At 43.7% G+C, this 18,186-nt stretch overlaps 1 protein-coding gene and 1 long non-coding RNA gene across 4 annotated transcripts in view; one reads left to right on the forward strand and one right to left on the reverse strand.

Annotated features, from left to right (window-relative positions):
- ONECUT2 (one cut homeobox 2) overlaps positions 1-14,387 on the reverse strand; it is a 72,526-nt gene extending 58,139 nt beyond the window's left edge. Inside the window, exon 1 of the mRNA XM_074207145.1 lies at positions 13,205-14,387. Coding sequence (XP_074063246.1) covers positions 13,205-14,387 — 1,183 coding nt within the window. The remainder of the gene's footprint in view (positions 1-13,204) is intronic.
- The window catches only part of LOC141502416 (uncharacterized), a 293,674-nt gene that overhangs the window by 114,540 nt on the left and 160,948 nt on the right, over positions 1-18,186 (forward strand). The gene's annotated exons all lie outside the window — the stretch shown is intronic.

Here is an 18,186-nt window from a genome sequence, read left to right on the forward strand (position 1 = left end):
TTATTATTATTAACAAACATGTGCTCTAAAGAATACCTGCAAGCTATTTTCTCCTATAGTAGGCAAACTAAGGAAACAAAACAATTGATTGGAAAAAAATTCAATTTCTTAGCAAGTACTCAATGTCAGTTCCCATCCATTGCCATGTGACTCTCTTTTGTGACCTTTGAGGGGGGGGGGGGAGAGAGAGAGAGAGAGAGAGAGAGAGAGAGAGAGAGAGAGAGAGATTCTCTCTAGAGCAAGAACAATCCTGTCAATCCTTACTATTAAGTCATTAAATCTTAGAAAATCTTAGAATCACAATGAATTTTAGAGTGAGATGGGATCTTGGGGATAATCTAATATGACCTCCTCATTTTACTATGATGAAACTGAGGCTCAGAGAAGAGGAGTTACTTTCCCAAGGTCACATAGCTAATTAGTGATATATCCACCCCTGATTCTCCATCTGGTGTTCTTTCTGATCTTTTTTAAAAAAAATCCTTAATTCATTATTGATGCCTCCATAGTGTGCAAAGAATACTATGTTATTACTTTCACATTCTGAAATTAATTTGGGCTATCACAAGATATGAAGAAAACTATATTCTCAGCAATCAGCAATTTAGAAAAATGCTCCAAGAATAATAATGAATTTAACATAAACATACAGCACCACCATACAGATATGTGAAAAGTGGAGAAGAAAGGATTGGGAACACTGGACACAAGCAAACATTTAATATTTAAAGGGAAATCTACAAATTGAAAAACTTGTGGCAAAAACCAAACCTGCAGAAGGCAATAAAGAAAGGGGGATAAAACAGTGCAATTCCTCATCTCCCCCCCCCCCAAATTGGCAACACTTTCCGTCCTTATCGGAAGGAAAAGGTCATTTAGCCTCTTTTGTCCTTTCACCCCACGCTGCCTCCTTGCCTTTTATTGTCACTGGCCTCACACAGAGAGCCAAGGAGGTAGCCCAGCAAGAGAGAAATGCCTGAGATTTGGCTCTGTCTGCAGTAGGAGACCTACAGAACTGGTGCCATTACTCAAGGTCTTGTCTGGGGCTTCAAATCAGTTTGTATTTCTCTTTCTCTAGAGAAAGTCTCTTGTTTCCAGCCCTCAGCTAGGAAGAGCAAAGCTGCTGCTGTTCGTGGTGCTGAATTCCACATTGAAGAACCAGCAACTCAACTGCCTGCAGGCGGCTACTGCCTGCTAGGGACTCCAGGGCTGGAATAAATTGCAAGGAGAGCTAGGAAACAGCTGCCGCTTACAGAACTCTAGCGAGCAAGACAATTTAGCAGCTATTACTCTTGAATGCTTCAGTTGCATAGCATCCACGCCAAGCTGATCACCTAATTTCTTTGCTATCGTCGTTTGGTTGGTTTACCTTTTCTCTCCCTAGAGGATTGTATAGTGCCCACTTCTGGCAGATCCTTCCTGTCAAGCGCCTTCCCCCGCCACAATTAGTTCTTTCACATACACATATTCTCTTCCATATATATTATCTACCTCTAAGACATTCTTTTTCACTCACACGAAAATAGTCTCTCTCTCTCTCTCTCTCTCTCTCTCTCTCTCTCTCTCTCTCTCTCTCTCTCTGTCTCTGTCTCCTCTCTGTCTCTCTCTGTCTTTCTGACTCTGCTTCTGATTCTGTCTCTCTCTCTCTCCTCTCCCTCACTCTCTTCCCAGCGTGGATAGGAAAACGACATATACGCCCCCAACGACTTAATGTGTGTGCTGAACATTGTTGGAAAGTCTCGGGTTGGAGGGTGAGATTAGGGGAATATTTTTTTCACTCATTTAAATTGTAATTTTTTTGAATTAATGTTATCTCATTATTCTGATGGTTTTTGTTTCTATTATTAGTGTTAGGAAGAGGAGGAAGAGAAATAGTGGTGGTGATGCTTGTGGTAGTGGTGAGATAATAGTGATACTTGGTATCAGTGCAAGAAAAACATTTCCGGCAGGTGGTGCTCTAGTTCGCAGGAGTCAGAAGTCTGACCTTTTTAGGTCTCCTTCAATCCTTCCCCCTCAAAAGTTCTCCCTCCCCGACTCCAATTTCTCTATGGGTATCGTGGAAGAACAGAATTCAGTGGTTTGGAGTCTGTCTTCTTTCAAATCCATGGACTTATAGAGACTATATTTCTGCTAAAAGCGTGTTTGCATAAATTGTGTTGACTGAAATATGATGTGATTAAAGGAATATAAACAGAAAAAGAAAGGATCAGTGATAGGTTTCCATCTTACCCCCCCTTCCCCCTTCCATGCTCGATAACATCCATGGCCAAAAAGATTTAATCATCAATATCCTGATTCACCAATCAGAAAAAGCAAACAAGTTATGCAACAGCTTCCTTGGGTCAAAGCTGGGGAGGGAAGAGATGTACTGGTTAGGGTGGGTCATTGGAGGTGGTAAAGGCTCCATAGACCATAGGATTGGCAGGACAATCACCTACCTGCCTCTCTGGCTAGGGAGGAGTGGCTATGTGTACAGTATGGCTAGTGATGACCTTTGGTTTTGCAAAGCATGAACAATTGGGACAGGGTTAATGGCACTTGGCTGTGGGATCAGACTGAACAAACAAAAATGCCTTGCTCCATTCTAATGGAGCACATTATTCTGATCAGGAGCTAAGCCTGGGCTCAGGCTCCGGCAGCTGCTCTGCAGGTCAGTAGTACCAATAAAGCAATTATCCAATGAGAAAACTCTTGTTCCCCAAGGGGGATTCAAGATGGGTTCTGTTTGTTGTTGCTGCTGGCTTTTGTTTTTTAACCAGACATTTTCTTACAAGTTGAGCTGAACAACTGACAGCAGACTCCAAGATGAAAGTACTCAAATTGCATTCTAGAAGTGTTTGCTTAACATGTTATTTTTAAGGCATATTTTCCTAGTTCAGTGTTACCCTAGAAGCATATTGCTCCGTGTTCAATTAACCTGAACCATAATTGAACTCTGCCCTTTGAACTCACTAAACAGATAAATATATTAGCTCAGCTAAGGAACCATTAATATTTTTTCTTTCAACTTACAGGCAAACAAGAAAGATCTAACAATCCAAGTAAGAACTAAGCCATTAAAAGTATAGAACCTTTGGGTTATTAAAAATAGATCCTCTGTTTTTGTTATTTAAAGAAAAAAGCCCAGGGAATTATGTGAAATTGATTATGTGGACTTCTCTGTAAATTAAATAGATTTTAATAGCTATAATTATTTGACTGAATACAGACCCTGTTATTGATATCCAAGACTAGGTTCACCTTCTTGTCAACATTTAACAATATTCTTTCTATTTACTCCATAACATTCTATTCCTGAGGAAAATATATTCTGCCTATGCAATTATCCACATTGCCTTCCAGCAAGATACTTTGTTATAGTATCTTTCATTCTATATCAAATCAGTTCAAAATTGATACTAGGATGGAGAAGAAATCATATTCCCTTCCTTTGGATTCTGTTGCTGACTTTTCTGCATATGCTCACCGGAATTATTAATGAAAAATAATAATTGTTTTCATATGAAAACTAAGTCATGTACATATTGAAGTGAATGCTATATTTTTAAAAAGTTCAGATGTGTTATAGCCACAAACTACTATGCACATTTATAAGCTTTTTCCTTTTAAAACATTTTAAATTTAAATTAAAATTCATTTATTTTACTCTTTTTCCTATATAGTTTTATATAGCTAAAACATCAAATGAACCATTACACATTTGTGGTAAGTGTTTCAGCTTGATTTAATTTCATTTCTCACAGTCTATCTTCCTTTCTCCCTCCTACCACTCCCAACCCCCACCTCTTTCATTTTTGTTTGGTTTGTATTGTAGGCTTGAAGCAGCACTATGCTAGATGAGAACACTTAAAGGAATATCACAAGCATGAAGGGTAAATCTATTGAACGAGGGTCTTTAACTATGTGGTTTCCTTAAAGGGAAAGGTTGGATCAATAGGATCAATATGAAAGGTTTCCCTGGCCCTGCATAAAAGGGTAAGGGCTCCTCTTTTCACTGGTTTAACTTTACTCTCTGACAAATGCAAATCAATGGATCTGTGTTTACAACAGATTTTCTAACAGACTCAACTTAGACAATGCCAGGATGCCTCAGACCTGGGGGTGGGGAGTCCAAACTTGTTTGACTGAGTGAAGAGGCATTGCCACAACAGCAGCTTTGCTTATAGCCCACCTAGGGTCTCCTAGAGTGGTGACTGTCATTTTTAAATGAAGGAACTCATTTCCTACCCAGGCCTGGTTGGAATTTAGCAAGCTGGAGCCCCATGGCCTTCTGCATCATATACAATGCAACAAGGAAATGAATGACATCTAGGTTCTTGTCAGTGTGCCCCAACCCAACAACAGCTCTGCAACTGTTGGTCCATAAAGACAGTCACTGTTACCAAAGAGAGATAAAAATAAATAAAAAGCATATTTTTGGATACAGTCAACTAGCCAATGTAGTTTCTGATCAATTTTAAATCTACAGATTGATTACTTGGCATCTCTTAGTAAAATATTGGCTAAAGGAGGAGCAGATACAAAGGAGCTCCAGCAATACCTGCTGCTTTTTCCTCTTAACTGGCTCCTCTTAACAATAATAAGGATAACAACTAAATTGTGGTTTCTTTCCCCCTTAATTTTGCCTTTCCTTTAAAAATTTGATGGCTTCCAAAGATTACATGACTCTAAAGTCAATACCAGTTACAGTGAAATTATTTTTCTTGCTGCAGGAGAAAGTATATGTATATTTGATTACAAGAGCAAAGTCCACAGCTGATTAAATTACTTTGGAGGTATGCTTCCAACCCAAACAAAGTCTGCTTTCTCCAGGAGAGTAATGGATCCTCAAATGACAAGAGAGCAGCCTAGACTGAATACAAATCCTGTCTTCCCTTCTGAACCCTCACTCTGGAATTTTTTTTCACAGTTTTCAGGAATCTTGCTCACAAAATGAAACTCCAAGTACAGTAACAGACCACAACCTTTCCCTACCTCATCCTTCTGCACTATCCCTTTCTATAGGTCTTCATCTAAGTACAAATCTTCACCTTAGTGCAGTTCAGTCACCCTACTGCTCCCAAAAACAAAATCCTACTATATAGTCTCCCAAAACCAAAAGCTCCTTGAAAATTTTAGTCCATAAATATTGGACATGGAGGTCAATATTTTCTGGAAAGACTTATCACAGATCTTTTAAATCAGACAATCATTAAGGAAAGATGGATATCTGCATTTGATGTTATATAGATCATTCAGGAGATCTTTCCCCACTCCCTTCCAGGAGAATTAAAAATAATTTCCTGGGAGATAACTGGTTTTCCTCTCTGTTCCTAGGAAAGGCATCAGCAACAGTTTCCAATTAATGGGCCTCTTCTCAATTAGATTATTCTGCCACTTTGCCCAATGGTAGCCCAGGGTTTTGTTCCCAGAGAGAATAGAAAGTAAGCTTGCTCCAAGAACAAAAGGCTTCACCCAAACTCTTGACTCTCTACCACTAAGTTTTTTTTTCTCTTTCTTTTCTCAGTTTTATGCTCTTGCCTGTAATTCAATACAATTCTAAGAACATTTGTTAAGTATTACATACAAAGCCTTTTCCTAGATGTTGGTGAAACAAAGATAGAAAACAGCACAGTTCCTGTCCTCAACGATCTTGCAATCTAATAAAGATTAAAGACTGGGAATTTGATGAATAATACAAAACTCGAAACTAATAAAGGATGAGGGGGAAGAGAAGTCTAGGCACCCAGCTCTAAAAAAGTCAAACTCGCTTTTCACGTCCCTTGTGGCTTTTCCACAACTGTAACCTTCGCCATTTTCCCAAGCCAGGGCTGCCCACTTCTTCTTTCCCAAGCCCCCTAGAAGTTGCGTTCCCGAAAAGTCTTCAGGGCTTGATGTGCATTTGATACAAAACTCTTCTGGTCGACCCAGTCTTTGGGTGCCTGGAAAATTAGTCCCTGTTTTTTTCCTGGTTTGGAGGACACATCCCGGAGCAAAAGAGGAGAAAGACTCCTGTTCCCTAATTGTGTGGAAAGGAGGTCCTTGCTTTCCAATGGAGGCACATTCACTATGAAAAATAAAGCTCTGCACCTGGGACTGGAATAGGCGGGAGAAAGAAAGTCCCAGGTGAAGGAGTTGGGCTATATTGAGGCTAGGTCAGAAGCCTCACCGTGGTTTTTCCGCATTCCCTTCATTCTTTCCCTCTCCTTCCTAATTTCAAGATGAGATGGACGAAGGGCTATTTACTGAGAACCCTGGGAATGGAGGGAAAAGTTTCCCAATTAAGCTCCTCAAAGGTCCACCTTTCCTTCTTCCCTTCCCTTACCATGTACTGTCTCCATGTCATTTCTTCCTAGTCAGATTTCTCTTTCCATCGACTACCAATTAAACATCAAAAAAAAAAAAATCCACATCGGAACGTCGGTTTCACCTGGTTCTTCTGAATGGAATAGAATCATAGATTTAGTCCTCCTCAAGTTAAAAAAGTATAACCAAATATCTTCTTCTGCATCCCCATGATGCTCGTAGGGTCTCTTCTAGAAAGATGTTCTGTACAGGTAGGGCCATTGTTTCTCTAACGCTTTAGTATTGGGTCGAAGGGATATGTATATCCCACCCCACCCCCCGAAAAAAACAAAGGAAGGGAAGGGAATAAGCACTTTTATGAGGCCTACTATGTACCAGGAACCATCTTAAGAACTTTTACAAATATCTCTTCTAGATGTCTCCTTTTACCCTTATGAATAAATAGTTCCTTAATAGTAGAGGAAATATTCTCTAGAAGGAACAATACATTTCTGGATTCCCTGCAAATTATAATCTAGGCTAAACCTCAGAGACCTGATGGGAGAAATCAGATTCTTTTATCCTCTATGGTCTTTTCAATTCTATGCCCTCTTTAACTTTTCTTGTGGTCAAGATGTCATCACATTATTTTTCTTTTAGTTCAGTAGATTTTTCTTAAATGAAAAGCAAATAATACTGAATGAAAATTTTAAATCCCTTTTCCAGACCTTTTAGTTACCTTGGTATTATACTAATTTGTTTTGCTTAAATGTTGGACCCAATCAATGTCCTTTCTATTAGAGAATAAAAATGTGAAAAATTATCTAGGAGAGAAGGGGAATGCTTTAGAAAAGGAACGGTGTACTGTTTACATGTGCATCTCACCAAATTATGATCTGCTCCAAACCTTGCAATCCCACAGACAAAATACAACCCTAAAGCCCTCTCCCACCCAAATTTAATTTATTCTTTTGACTCAGGAATAAGGGGTGGTGGGGAACTACTATCCAAATCAGAAGGCCATAATCAGGGAGAGAGCAGTACAGGTCTGGTTATGTTGGATAATTGTGAGATGCTGAAAATCATTTTAGCTTCATACTATTTCACCAACCCCATCTTCCTGAAGAAAGTGAAGAATAAATTGCACACCAGTTTGAAATTATTGACCCTATTATTCCAGGGATTTTTGTTATACCCAGATGAATAGATCAAGTACCTGGACTGGTTTGCTATAACCCAATTTCAGTGGAAGGCCCTTCCAGCAGAAGTCACTCAGATGGTAACTAATAAGATTGAAAATAAGAGCCCTTCGAAGGTAAACACACCCATTTTTCAAAGTCCAATGGGATATTTATATGTGAAGAAAAATATGACTACAGAGTCTGTATGCTGAGAATGTATTGGGTGTGGAAGAGAGGGTTGGTAAAGACAATTGGCATGTCAATAAATTAGTTTCCTAATATATCTTTATCCTGGAATCTCTCTGAGACTTTTTGAACTTTTCCTGCATCTCTCAGGATTGTGGGTATCTCGCCCCTTTTCGAAGTTTGCTTTAGCAGTCTCATTTTGGAGCGCAAGTCTTTGTGCCTGGACTACATTCAACTGGTTGTTACTTTTTAAAGTTCAAGGTGCTCTTGGAAGCCTTTGCAGCTTTTCAATCTCTTCAGTGGGGGGGTGGGGGTGGGGGCGGGGGCTCGACATTATGAAGGAAAGCTGTTCTGATCCATTTCTTCATTGTAGTGGGTCATTTTTTTCTATGCTTTTTTTTGCGAGGTGAGCCTCAAGTCTCACTTTTAAATGCAGTCGTGGAATTCCAGCTCCCTTCCACGCCATGATGTTGACTAACTGGTTAAAAACTCGAAGTATGCAAAAATTCCAAGATTTTTCTATAAATTTTTGAAAATTCATAGTTATCCGTAAACTGAACTAGTTCCATAGAGTACTAGCAAGGTGAACAGGGCCAATAGTCTCTGTCGGTGTTCTTTTTTTCCAACCTAACTTTCCAAAGTATTCAGGGAGGTTTCCATATGTTTTAACGCATGCTTATAGATTAAAGGGACAGAAAGGGGGAAAGGAGAGAAAAGATAGAAAGAAAAGAGGGTGGGAGGAAGGAAAGAAAAAGAAAAGATGTGTGTGTGTGTGTGTGTGTGTGTGTGTGTGTGTGTGTGTGTGTGTGTGTGAGAGAGAGAGAGAGAGAGAGAGAGAGAGAGAGAGAGAGAGAGAGAGACAGGGTGATGGTGAGCACAATGCTGGGAAGAGAGCGCCATCAGGTTTACTGGAAACTAGCCGGATCAAGTTCCAGATCAATGAAATCTGGGTCCACACGTTTATGTTATTGTTGCCAGCATTAATGCCCTTTTAATCTTCTAAACATTATCAGCATCGATCTGCCTCCATATACACATTTGTTTGAGAAAGTGACATAACCACACTGTGGAACGACTGGAATAAAAATAAATGCGGAGACTTCTTGTTTTGCGAGGTCCTGGCTGCTTTGGTTATCTCTCATGTGCGCATTTCGTCTTCCTTCCCTTGATACTCTCTGGACTCCCACACTAATGCATATTAGAAAGGTGTTATTGAACCGCTAGGGATTTGAAGATGCAAGGACAGTAGTGAGCTCTTCAATTATTAATCGGATCAGTCCATCAAGCAAAAATATTTTATGTGATACACCACTGTTATATGTGTTTCTGTAATGGGCTGAGGGGAGTGCATCCCGTGACATTAAACCAAGATTTCTCTTTCATGGCACCAAAGTGCCAACTCTAGAGCCAGAGATTTAGTATTGGAGAAAAAAGTAGGAGCAGAGAAAGCCTGAGTTCATCAGAACTGTTACATACACTCCACTAAGCAGAGCTGCAAGCCCAAAGAATCTCAACTAATAATTACTATAGATATGAAAGACATAGTGACTCTCTCCTCCCCCTTGCCATCTTCCTCCTACTCCTACCATTCCCCGCCCCCCCAAGAGGGATTAGACTTGAAGTACAGCAAGGCAGCAGCAAAAAAGGAGGTGGGGAGGACATCGGGCGGCAAATCTCCCACGCGAAACCTTGTGCTGTCCTCTTAAATTCCACCAACACAAGCCTTAGTTATCCTTGTTCGCTTTTCGGAAATAATCGAGATGACTACCTCCTAATGGAGGGGAAATTAGCTATTTACTCTAGGATTCGGGCTATCCCCCAAGGATTTACTCTTTAAGAACCAGCCCCCTCCCCAATTGTAAAAAGAAAAAGAGCGAGTGGAAGTACTTGAGCTTTGGATGGGGGTTCATCTGTGGCGAAAACCGCTTGAAGTTTGTGGGCCGCAGTTTTCTTCCCTTTCCGGTTGCAAAGAGAATTTTCACTTTCTTCCCCCGCGGATAACCTAGTCACTTGCTCCCAATATTTTAAAATGTATTTGCCGGAGTTAGTCCTTGAAACTGGAAATATTATACTTAGGATTCTTTGTGTAGAGGGCATTGCTGACGGATTTATCACATAACCCAAGTCCTTGGACCCGGTTTAGGGAGCAAAAAACTTCACCACTCTTCAAACAGGTTACAAAATCTCCATCTAAACTGGGAGCATCGTCCTTCAAGGTTTTGTTTTTTTTAAGCACCCTCTTCCTGCTTTACTCCTTCGAATAAGTGTACTGTATTTCTTGTCCATTTTTTAAAATCAAATATGAATCTTGTTTTTCCGAATCATTAAAAAAAATCCTTTCCGTCTCTACCATTTCTATCTCTAGGCCTTCTGTCAGACTTAAACTCTTGCTTCAGGCAAATTAGGGAATTTGTTTAGAAATCCACAAAAGGCTCATACTTGAGGAAGCAAGGGTTGGGCCAAACACTACATTTTAACTCCCTTGTCTGGTAAACTGTCTTCGTAGTCTGGCTACTGGAACAGAAGAAAACAGCATTGCTGTTTTGGAAGTAAATTGAAAGTGAAAGATATATGTGGCAGAAGGAGAGAGGTCAGGAAAATGATTGTCTTTGAGCAGATCTGACTTTGTTAGACTGAGACCTTTAGGCAAAGGTTTTGAACCCAAACTCCAGTCGGGCGCCCATTTTGTGTTTATTTAACCCAAATGACATTGGCATCTCCAGTTAGGAGTCTTACTGATATTTCCATTAATAATTCATGGAGAGAAAGCCTCATTCCCTCTTCCCCCACCCCAATATCTAGTTCTACCCTAACCCATAATTCCTACTTATCCAAATCAGTTACTGCCTAGTTACTGAGGGAGAGTGCTCTCCTGACCCCAAACTAAAAAGCTTCCTATGTACTAATAACCACTCAAACATACTTGTAGTTACTGATAAAATGACTAGATAAAAAGGTTAAAGTTCTTGTCCCTTTTCAACACTGGGTAATAAAATAGATAATCTGAAGCAGGCTACTAAGTAGTGTCAGATTCATTCAGGTTGGGTTTCTCTGCCGTTAAAATTTACTCTAGCTTTCATCTTTATCTCAGTTGTCCCTTGGAGAATTTGAAAAAGCAGAGGGAGGAAGGGAAGGCAGAGAGAGAGAGAGAGACAGAGAGACAGAGAGACAGAGAGACAGAGAGATACATGGAAGGAAGGCAGATTTCTAAGGTAGACCTGGGGGATAAAGTAATTTGTATGGAGATGGCTCACGCATTAATTGCCCCCAGAAGACTTGAGTGTAGAACTTGCTAGTCGCTTCCACTGCCCTACAACTCTTGGTAGCATTGTGACAAGGTGCGAGAGAGCATTTAGAACCATCTTAGACCAGAAACAAAGAAATTGTTGCTGATTTTAATTTTAATTTTCTAAGATATAACGTATTTCCCACTCTATTATTAGTGCTTCCTATTTTTGCTAAGAACAGGATAAAATCAGAGTCACATTAAATTAAACAAGGAGAAAGTAATTAATAACCTAAAAGAAAAAAAGGGAGGGGAGGTTTATAGGGGGATCCATTAACAAACCACCCAGAAGCAACTCGTGTCAACCAGATTTGGGTAAGCTCCTTGGGAAAAGTGGATCTTATTTACTTTCTAATCAATACCCCGAAGCGATTGTCAGATTTGAATCACTCCAACTGCCGGTGAAGGAGGCAGATGTCGGAGCAGAAACGCCTCCCGATGCCGCATCTGTGAGCATGTTGCCTGTCACATTACCCAAATCGGCTTGGCATGTGTTAAACTAGCCCTGCGAGCGGCAGGCACCTTAGCTGTACGGGCAATCGCCTGGGACCCGCACAGACTGGCGGCCTTCCTTGACTCGCATGTAAGCGCAGGGACGCCAGGAGGAAGCCGGAGCGGGTCCTGCGCCCCAGTGCATGCGCCTATGCAAATCACCAGCTGTCTGGGCCAGCGGGCAATTACTAAGATGTGCGTCCAAGATTGCTCATCCTTCTTGAAGGCTAACCCGAGCTCTTCTCAGCGGGGGAAAAAAAGAAACCTTATTCCAGCATGCAGACTGAGCGATTTTGTTGTTGTTGTATTCTAGGGAACTTCATTAGGGGGTGTTCTAGTAAGGTGAACTTGATCTAGTCTCCCTGGCCACCCCTAGGCTGCACCATTTACACAATGACTGCCTGTCTACCTCCTCTGAGCCCCGTTTATTACCAAAAGGACTCTTACATCCAAGTCACTAGAATGGTGGCTCCCCCCCTTCTTGTTCCTTTCTCCATACACAGCCTCTACTTCTCCCCCCATCCCCCGCCCCCCAACAACCTTAATGGCAGATTTCTGACATCTTAGAACAATAGAGGACGGTAGTTCTCCATGCTGCCACTAGAGGGGGCACAAAGAGTTCATTTTTCACTAGAACAATATGCCCAACGTAATTGTCCCCTTCTTGGGCAGCGAATCCACAGCGCGGCTCGGCACACAATCAGCCACGGTGTAATGCAAAGGCGGAGATTGCAGCTTTACTTGTAGAAGCGTTAACTTGCATCTTAATTTCTTAGCACCGGGAGGGGAGGGGGGTGGGGGAGAGAAGGGGGAAGAGTGCGATCTCCTATAGAAGTTACCAACCTCTGCCTGGGAAAAGCTCAATACAAAGTGAGATTGGAGGAGATGAGGAGGCAAGGTAGATATTTATGACTTCCCCGGTCCCGCGTCCCTCCACCCCAGGATATTAATGCGACAACCCCAGCATTCTCCTTCTTGGACAGTCATTATCAGCAGGAGGATTACTGAAGCGTTGTCCAGGGCAAGGGAACTGGCTGGGGAGTTCAGGGAGAGGGGGAAAAAACCTCCTAGGAAAGGCGTATGGCCCCAGTGTAAGGTCCAAAGGCAAAAGGCAACCTCTGATGCTTTGGAAATGCCTCATTTGCTCAAACAGCCCACACAGAGCACTTGCAATACTTTGCCTCCAGATTGTGCAAAGTGAAGTTTGCTTGTGGGGGGATGGGGAGAGGAGGGGCAGGCTTCCCCTTCTAAAGAAGAAAGCCCCCTTTGGTGCCTCTTTATTGAAGTAGACGGGGCAGCCCAGTCAGCTTAATTGCATTGTCTGAAAGAGGGACTTCAAGTGCAAGAGGTTTAGAATGTGACCAGCGCCAAATTGTTACAGTCAAAGGTCTCTCGGCAGACCAGACCATTGTGCTGAGGGGAGGGAGGGTTGACCCAAGCCAGCCCCGCGGCGTTCTGCCTGGGGCGCTGACCGTAACAGGAGCCAGAAAAGCGGCGAGAATGGGGAAGCAAGGCAAAAATCTATCCTCTTCCTGGGGATTCTAGGGTGTAGAGTGGAAAGGGGTTTTGATCCCTTCAGGCGGGGTGCTCTGGGTCAGTGCAGGTGCCGAGACAGGGTGACCCGAGGAGGGGAGGGAAAAAAAAACAGAAAAGGAGAGGAGAGGGCTAAAGAGGAGGAAGAACGAAAGCAGAACCAGAAACCAAGGCAAGAGAAAGAGACAAGGGTTAAAAAAAAAAAGCTGCTGTAGCACTCTGCGGCACTGCCGTTGCTCAGCCCAGTGTATGCCAGGCTTACCTGCCAGGCGTAAGGCGGACATCCGCTGAAACTCCGGTTCCTGTAGCCATTTCCACATCCTCCTGAAGGTCTCCCTGCCAGATTTCAGTTTACTCCAAGGTTTGGGGTTCCTAAGCAGGTCAGAAAGGGTCCCCTGAGAACGGCACAGCACCCGCTGGGCAAAGATCGCCTGGGGGATGCTGTAGCGCTTCAGCTCAGCCGTGATCCTCTGGGCCACTTCTTTGGTGTTGATCTCTTCCAACTGTCCCGAGTTGGTCACTTGAGAGCCGGAGGAGGAGGGTGGCCTCTCCCGACTCGGAGCCAGCACCGGCCCGTGGGACTGCGCGTGGCCCGGGTGATGCATCCCATTTAGGTGCGACATCATGGCAGCGGGCGGGGTGCCCAGCCCCCGGGAAAGGTGCTGATCCCCTCGGGTTAGCATGGCAGTGTGGTGGGCTTCGAAGTTGGGGCTGAGCATCTTGTCGTGCCCCGGGGGCCCATAGTTGTGTAGGCCCTGCTGGGAGTTGTGGATGGAGCCCAGCCCGTTTCCCAAAGGGGTGGCTGCTAGAGGAGACAGGCTTTGCCCCATGCCGGACATTTCCTTGTAGGGGCTGTAGAGGTTGTTCATGGCTGGTAGCCCCCGCTCGTCCCGCATGAGGGTGAAGCTCCCGCTGACATTGCCGGACAGGCGCTGGTGGTGGTGGTGGTGGTGGTGTGGATGGTGGTGCGGGTGGTGGTGGGGGTGTGGGTGGTGGAACTTGTCGGAGACGGTCGAGATGGGCGGCAGGGGCTGGAGTGGCGTCAACGTGGTGTAGGTGTTGCTCATGCCCATGCCCGGAGGGGACGAGTCGCAGGACATGCTCATGGCGTGGTGCAGCGGGATGGACAGCTCCGGACGGTAGTCCCCCCCGTCCAGGATGGAAGCCATGCTAGTCACCATGGCTGAGCGGGAGGACGCGGTGCCCAGGTCCTGATGAGGAGGCTGGACCCGCAGCGAGCCTGCGCCCCGGCTAGAGTGGTGAGGGCTGGGGCTGGCCAGCAGCTCCTGCTCATGGGCCGGGCCCCCGCCGCCGCCGCCGCCGCCGCTGCTGCCGCCGGCTGCCCCGTGCAAACTGCCGATACTTTCCATTGTCATCTCTGGGTTCATGGCGCAGCCTTCTAGATCTTTGGTGAGGCATCGATAGGCGGTACAAGCAGCCTTCATTCAGTCCATCGGGGCCCGGGGGCGGCGGGGGTGGGGGTGAGGGTAGGGGTGGGGGGGCAGGGTTGGGAGGTGGGTGAGGGAGAGTTTGCAAGATGCTTGTTTGGGGGAGGGGTTGGGGTAGGGGGGGACTTGGTGTTGAGGTGGTGAATAAGGCCTCTCGGTTGTGTGTATGTGTTTGTGTGTGTATGTGTATGTGGCGTGTCTCTGTGTGTGCGCGCGCAAGCGTGTGTATGCGTGTGTGTATGTGTGTGTAAGGGAATGGGGGTGGGGTAGGGAGGATGGGGTGTGAGTCTGGGGAAAGGGAGGGGAGGGGGGATGGGGAGGGAGGGAATCACCGGTCTCTATCAGACGGGCCAGTGCAGTTCCTCGCCATGTCCTAGCCCTTTCCTCCTCTTACGTCTTCTGTTTGGGTAAGCTGGAGCTGTCCAGAAGGGGTTTGCTACTCTAACAACCTACCCTCCCTCAGGCTGGGCTGGGCTTCTGCAAGATGGACGTTGCTACCAACCAGCTGAGAGCTGGAGAATTTTAAACGAGCCGGGTGTCTAGACACACGTTCCAATGAGAAAGAGCAGAGGCGGGACTGAAGGTTTCATGTTTGGCTGAGGTTTCGGTGCCTTCTTTTTTTCCCCCTTCTTTGCTACTAGAATCAAACGTCAAGGAGGGAGGAGGGAGAGAGGAGATGGGAGAGAGAGAGAGAGAGAGAGAGAGAGAGAGAGAGAGAGAGAGAGAGTTAAAGATGTAGTGTCTTCTCCATTTCTGGGAGAAAACACATTTCTGTAGTTCTTTTCCAAAGAGATCTTTTCCTGCAGCTAATAAGCCAGAAGGTTATTCTGGTTAGATTGGCATAAAAACAAGCGTACACAAAACCCTAACAAGCATCTTTTAGCATTGTTAGAAGCAAAGAGGAGGAAAGTCTATCCCTTTTAAGACCCAGGCACTCAAGTATTTAAATTCACTTTAAATTACAGGGAAGAGGCATGCATAATCTATACTGCTTTAGATAAACTCTTTCGCCTAGGCTTCCAGCTAACTGAAAGTGACGGATTGAAATCCGTAGGCAACAAGGCACAGTCAAGCATACTGCATGCAAAGTTAACCCAATAAAAATTCATTAAACTTCGGGGCATCTTCATAAATCTCTTGTTTGTGAGCCCAAGCACCACTGCCAGAGTGCAAAACAAGAAGCAGAACTCAGGGAGCCTCATCCCAACAATTTTAAGGCTATTAGGAGCTATCCCTTAAGGGACTTGTCCTCTCTAGCTGCGAGAAAAGATGAAGGGAAAGGGGTCAGGGGAGATGAGACGGATTCTGGGTTGGGGGAGTCGGAGATATTGTTGCCACGGCTAATTGGGAGCAAACTTTTTAGTGAGACATGCAAATCACTCAGATGCTACAGGCGAGTCCTAAGCACGGACTTGCCTCCTTCTCTATACACCACGCTGCCTAGCACTGCACTGTACTGCACTGCACTACAATATAAAACCACGTCGTGTTACTGAGTCTTAGAAACTCGAGCAGTGTCAGTGATTTCTAACACGATTCTGAAATCCAGAAGTGAGTCTGGAAAGCACACCTTAAAAAAAAAGACCCCATCAATCCCCAGAATGGTAATGCAGCTAAAAAGATAATGGGTTTGGATCAAGAAAAGGCAGGGCAACCACGAACTCATTTTGAAATGCCCAAAAGTAACCGATCCTTCCTTCCCCGCTTCCTTCCTTCCTTCCCTGGCAGTTGTGCTCTCTGTGTGACTGAAGATTCAAGCTCGCCGAGGTTGCGCAGATGTTGCCTTTGTTTAAAGAGACAGTAATTAAGGACAGGGTGGACATAAGTTTGAGAAGCGTGACCTATTTTCTTTTGATCTGCTGTCAAAAGAAGAGCAGGGGGTCTCCTTAAGACAGCCCCCCTCCAACCACTTCCAGCTGTTAGAGAAAACTTGATAAGAAAACAAGGACACTACCCGAAATACTGTATGTGCCTTCTTTGACGGCAGAGAAAGGTTTAATTCATTTAGAAAGCACGTCTTACTCTCGCTGACCTTTTTGCCTTTCTTTCCCTTTCTTCTCTTTGCAAAGGAGGGAATCATATGTGTCATCCTGTCACATGAGTGTACAGTAAAGTTATTCATAGACCAACTTTATTGAGTTCTGACCAATACGCTGCTAATTACACTTTTAAATGGACCCTTTTTCTGAGTCACCGAGGCTCTATGGAAGAGACAGGCCCAGATTCTGTATGTATATCTAGAAACGTGTGTCTCTAACTCTATTTTTGGTGATACAAATACTCGACAGGTAAATAATCGAGGTCTCCAATTTAGTTCTCTTGTTTTACACCTTTCATCCAACTCCCTACTAACACCCTCTAACACCTGCTACGCCTCACCCTTCTGTTTGTAAGCTCATTTAACTTGACAAATTTTAACCGGCTCTCTTAAAAATCAAAAGTTTAAGAAAGCACACAACCACTCCGTGATAGGGAGCAACACTGTTGCTATTGTAGCTAATACCAATAATGCTAAGCAACGGAGATTGGATCCTGGTCTATTATGAAACTGGGTCCCTGTTTAATTTTTATCCCTAGCTATCCCTGCTGAAGTCAGATTTGGCATCTTGTGTATGTTTAAAAACACTTAGCGGGAGGCACCGCCTCCATACCAAATTACAAATATATGCAAACACGCTCACTTTCCATCTATATGTATGTTATATCATATTTAAAATAGTCATACATCATAAACTAATTTCCCATGCAATCGAGATAAGTCTGCTTCTGTGAACTCTAGTACGGTATGCCTAGAGTAGTCACGTGCTACGAGCTATAGTTTAAAGGTAAGTTGCATATTCTCTCTCTCTCTCTCTCTCTCTCTCTCTCTCTCTCTCTCTCTCTCTCTCTCCTTTTTCTCCCTCCTTTCTCCCTTTTTCTTCCCTTTCTCCTCTTCCCTTCAATTCTCCCTCCCTCCTTCCATGACCCTGCTCCGCCCCCTCTCTTCTCCCTTCCCCCTTTCCGCGATCAATATTGAAGATCTCAGGGAAATCATGAAAACGTATTGGTTTCTTTGTGTATAATTTCTTTGGACTACAATAAAGCAGATTTTCGCATTGTATATTTCTTGATGGCTCAGTGTTTTGTTTTGCAACCCCCTAAGTCACATTTAAATGTAAAATGAATATGCTGGCATAGATGGTGACTTGATTTTTTTTAAGGAAACAATTCGAATCTCTCTCTCTCTCTCTCTCTCTCTCTCTCTCTCTCTCTCTCTCTCTCTCTCTCTCTCTCCTCTCCCCTCCTTTTAAACCTCGAATTTCCATCCCTTTTGGGGTAAATGTGACTGCCAATTCCAACACTCTGGAAATAAGACCATTTGAAAGGGTCTGATGTCTATTGTTATTTATTTTTCATAAGGTTAAATAAGCAGGAAAAAGTGCTTAGTGTTCTAAGCATTGGCAAACTAGATAGATAGAAGTAGACAAGTTCTGGGATCTCCAGAATTGTGTCCTTTTAATTGGAGTAAATTCCTCCCCCCCCCCCCCCCCCAGGAGAGCGTTTGATTCATTGATGATCTGCCCAGAAACCTAGCATGTGAACAATGTGTTTCGTTCAATGTTGAGATTTGGCTAAACAGTTGAGAAAAGCAGTTAGATGAAGATCTGCGAAATCCAGCGCTTAGCATGTTGCTGTTGAAGGTTGTATTCCATATTTCAAGAGACAATAAAATGAGTCAAAAGAAGATTGTGTGCATATAAAATAAAGGGCATTAATCAAAAATACAATTTTTCGCTGTTTTTCAAATGGAAAAAAC

Source organism: Macrotis lagotis, chromosome X (assembly GCF_037893015.1).
Source record: "Macrotis lagotis isolate mMagLag1 chromosome X, bilby.v1.9.chrom.fasta, whole genome shotgun sequence".
Lineage (NCBI taxonomy): Eukaryota > Metazoa > Chordata > Mammalia > Peramelemorphia > Peramelidae > Macrotis > Macrotis lagotis.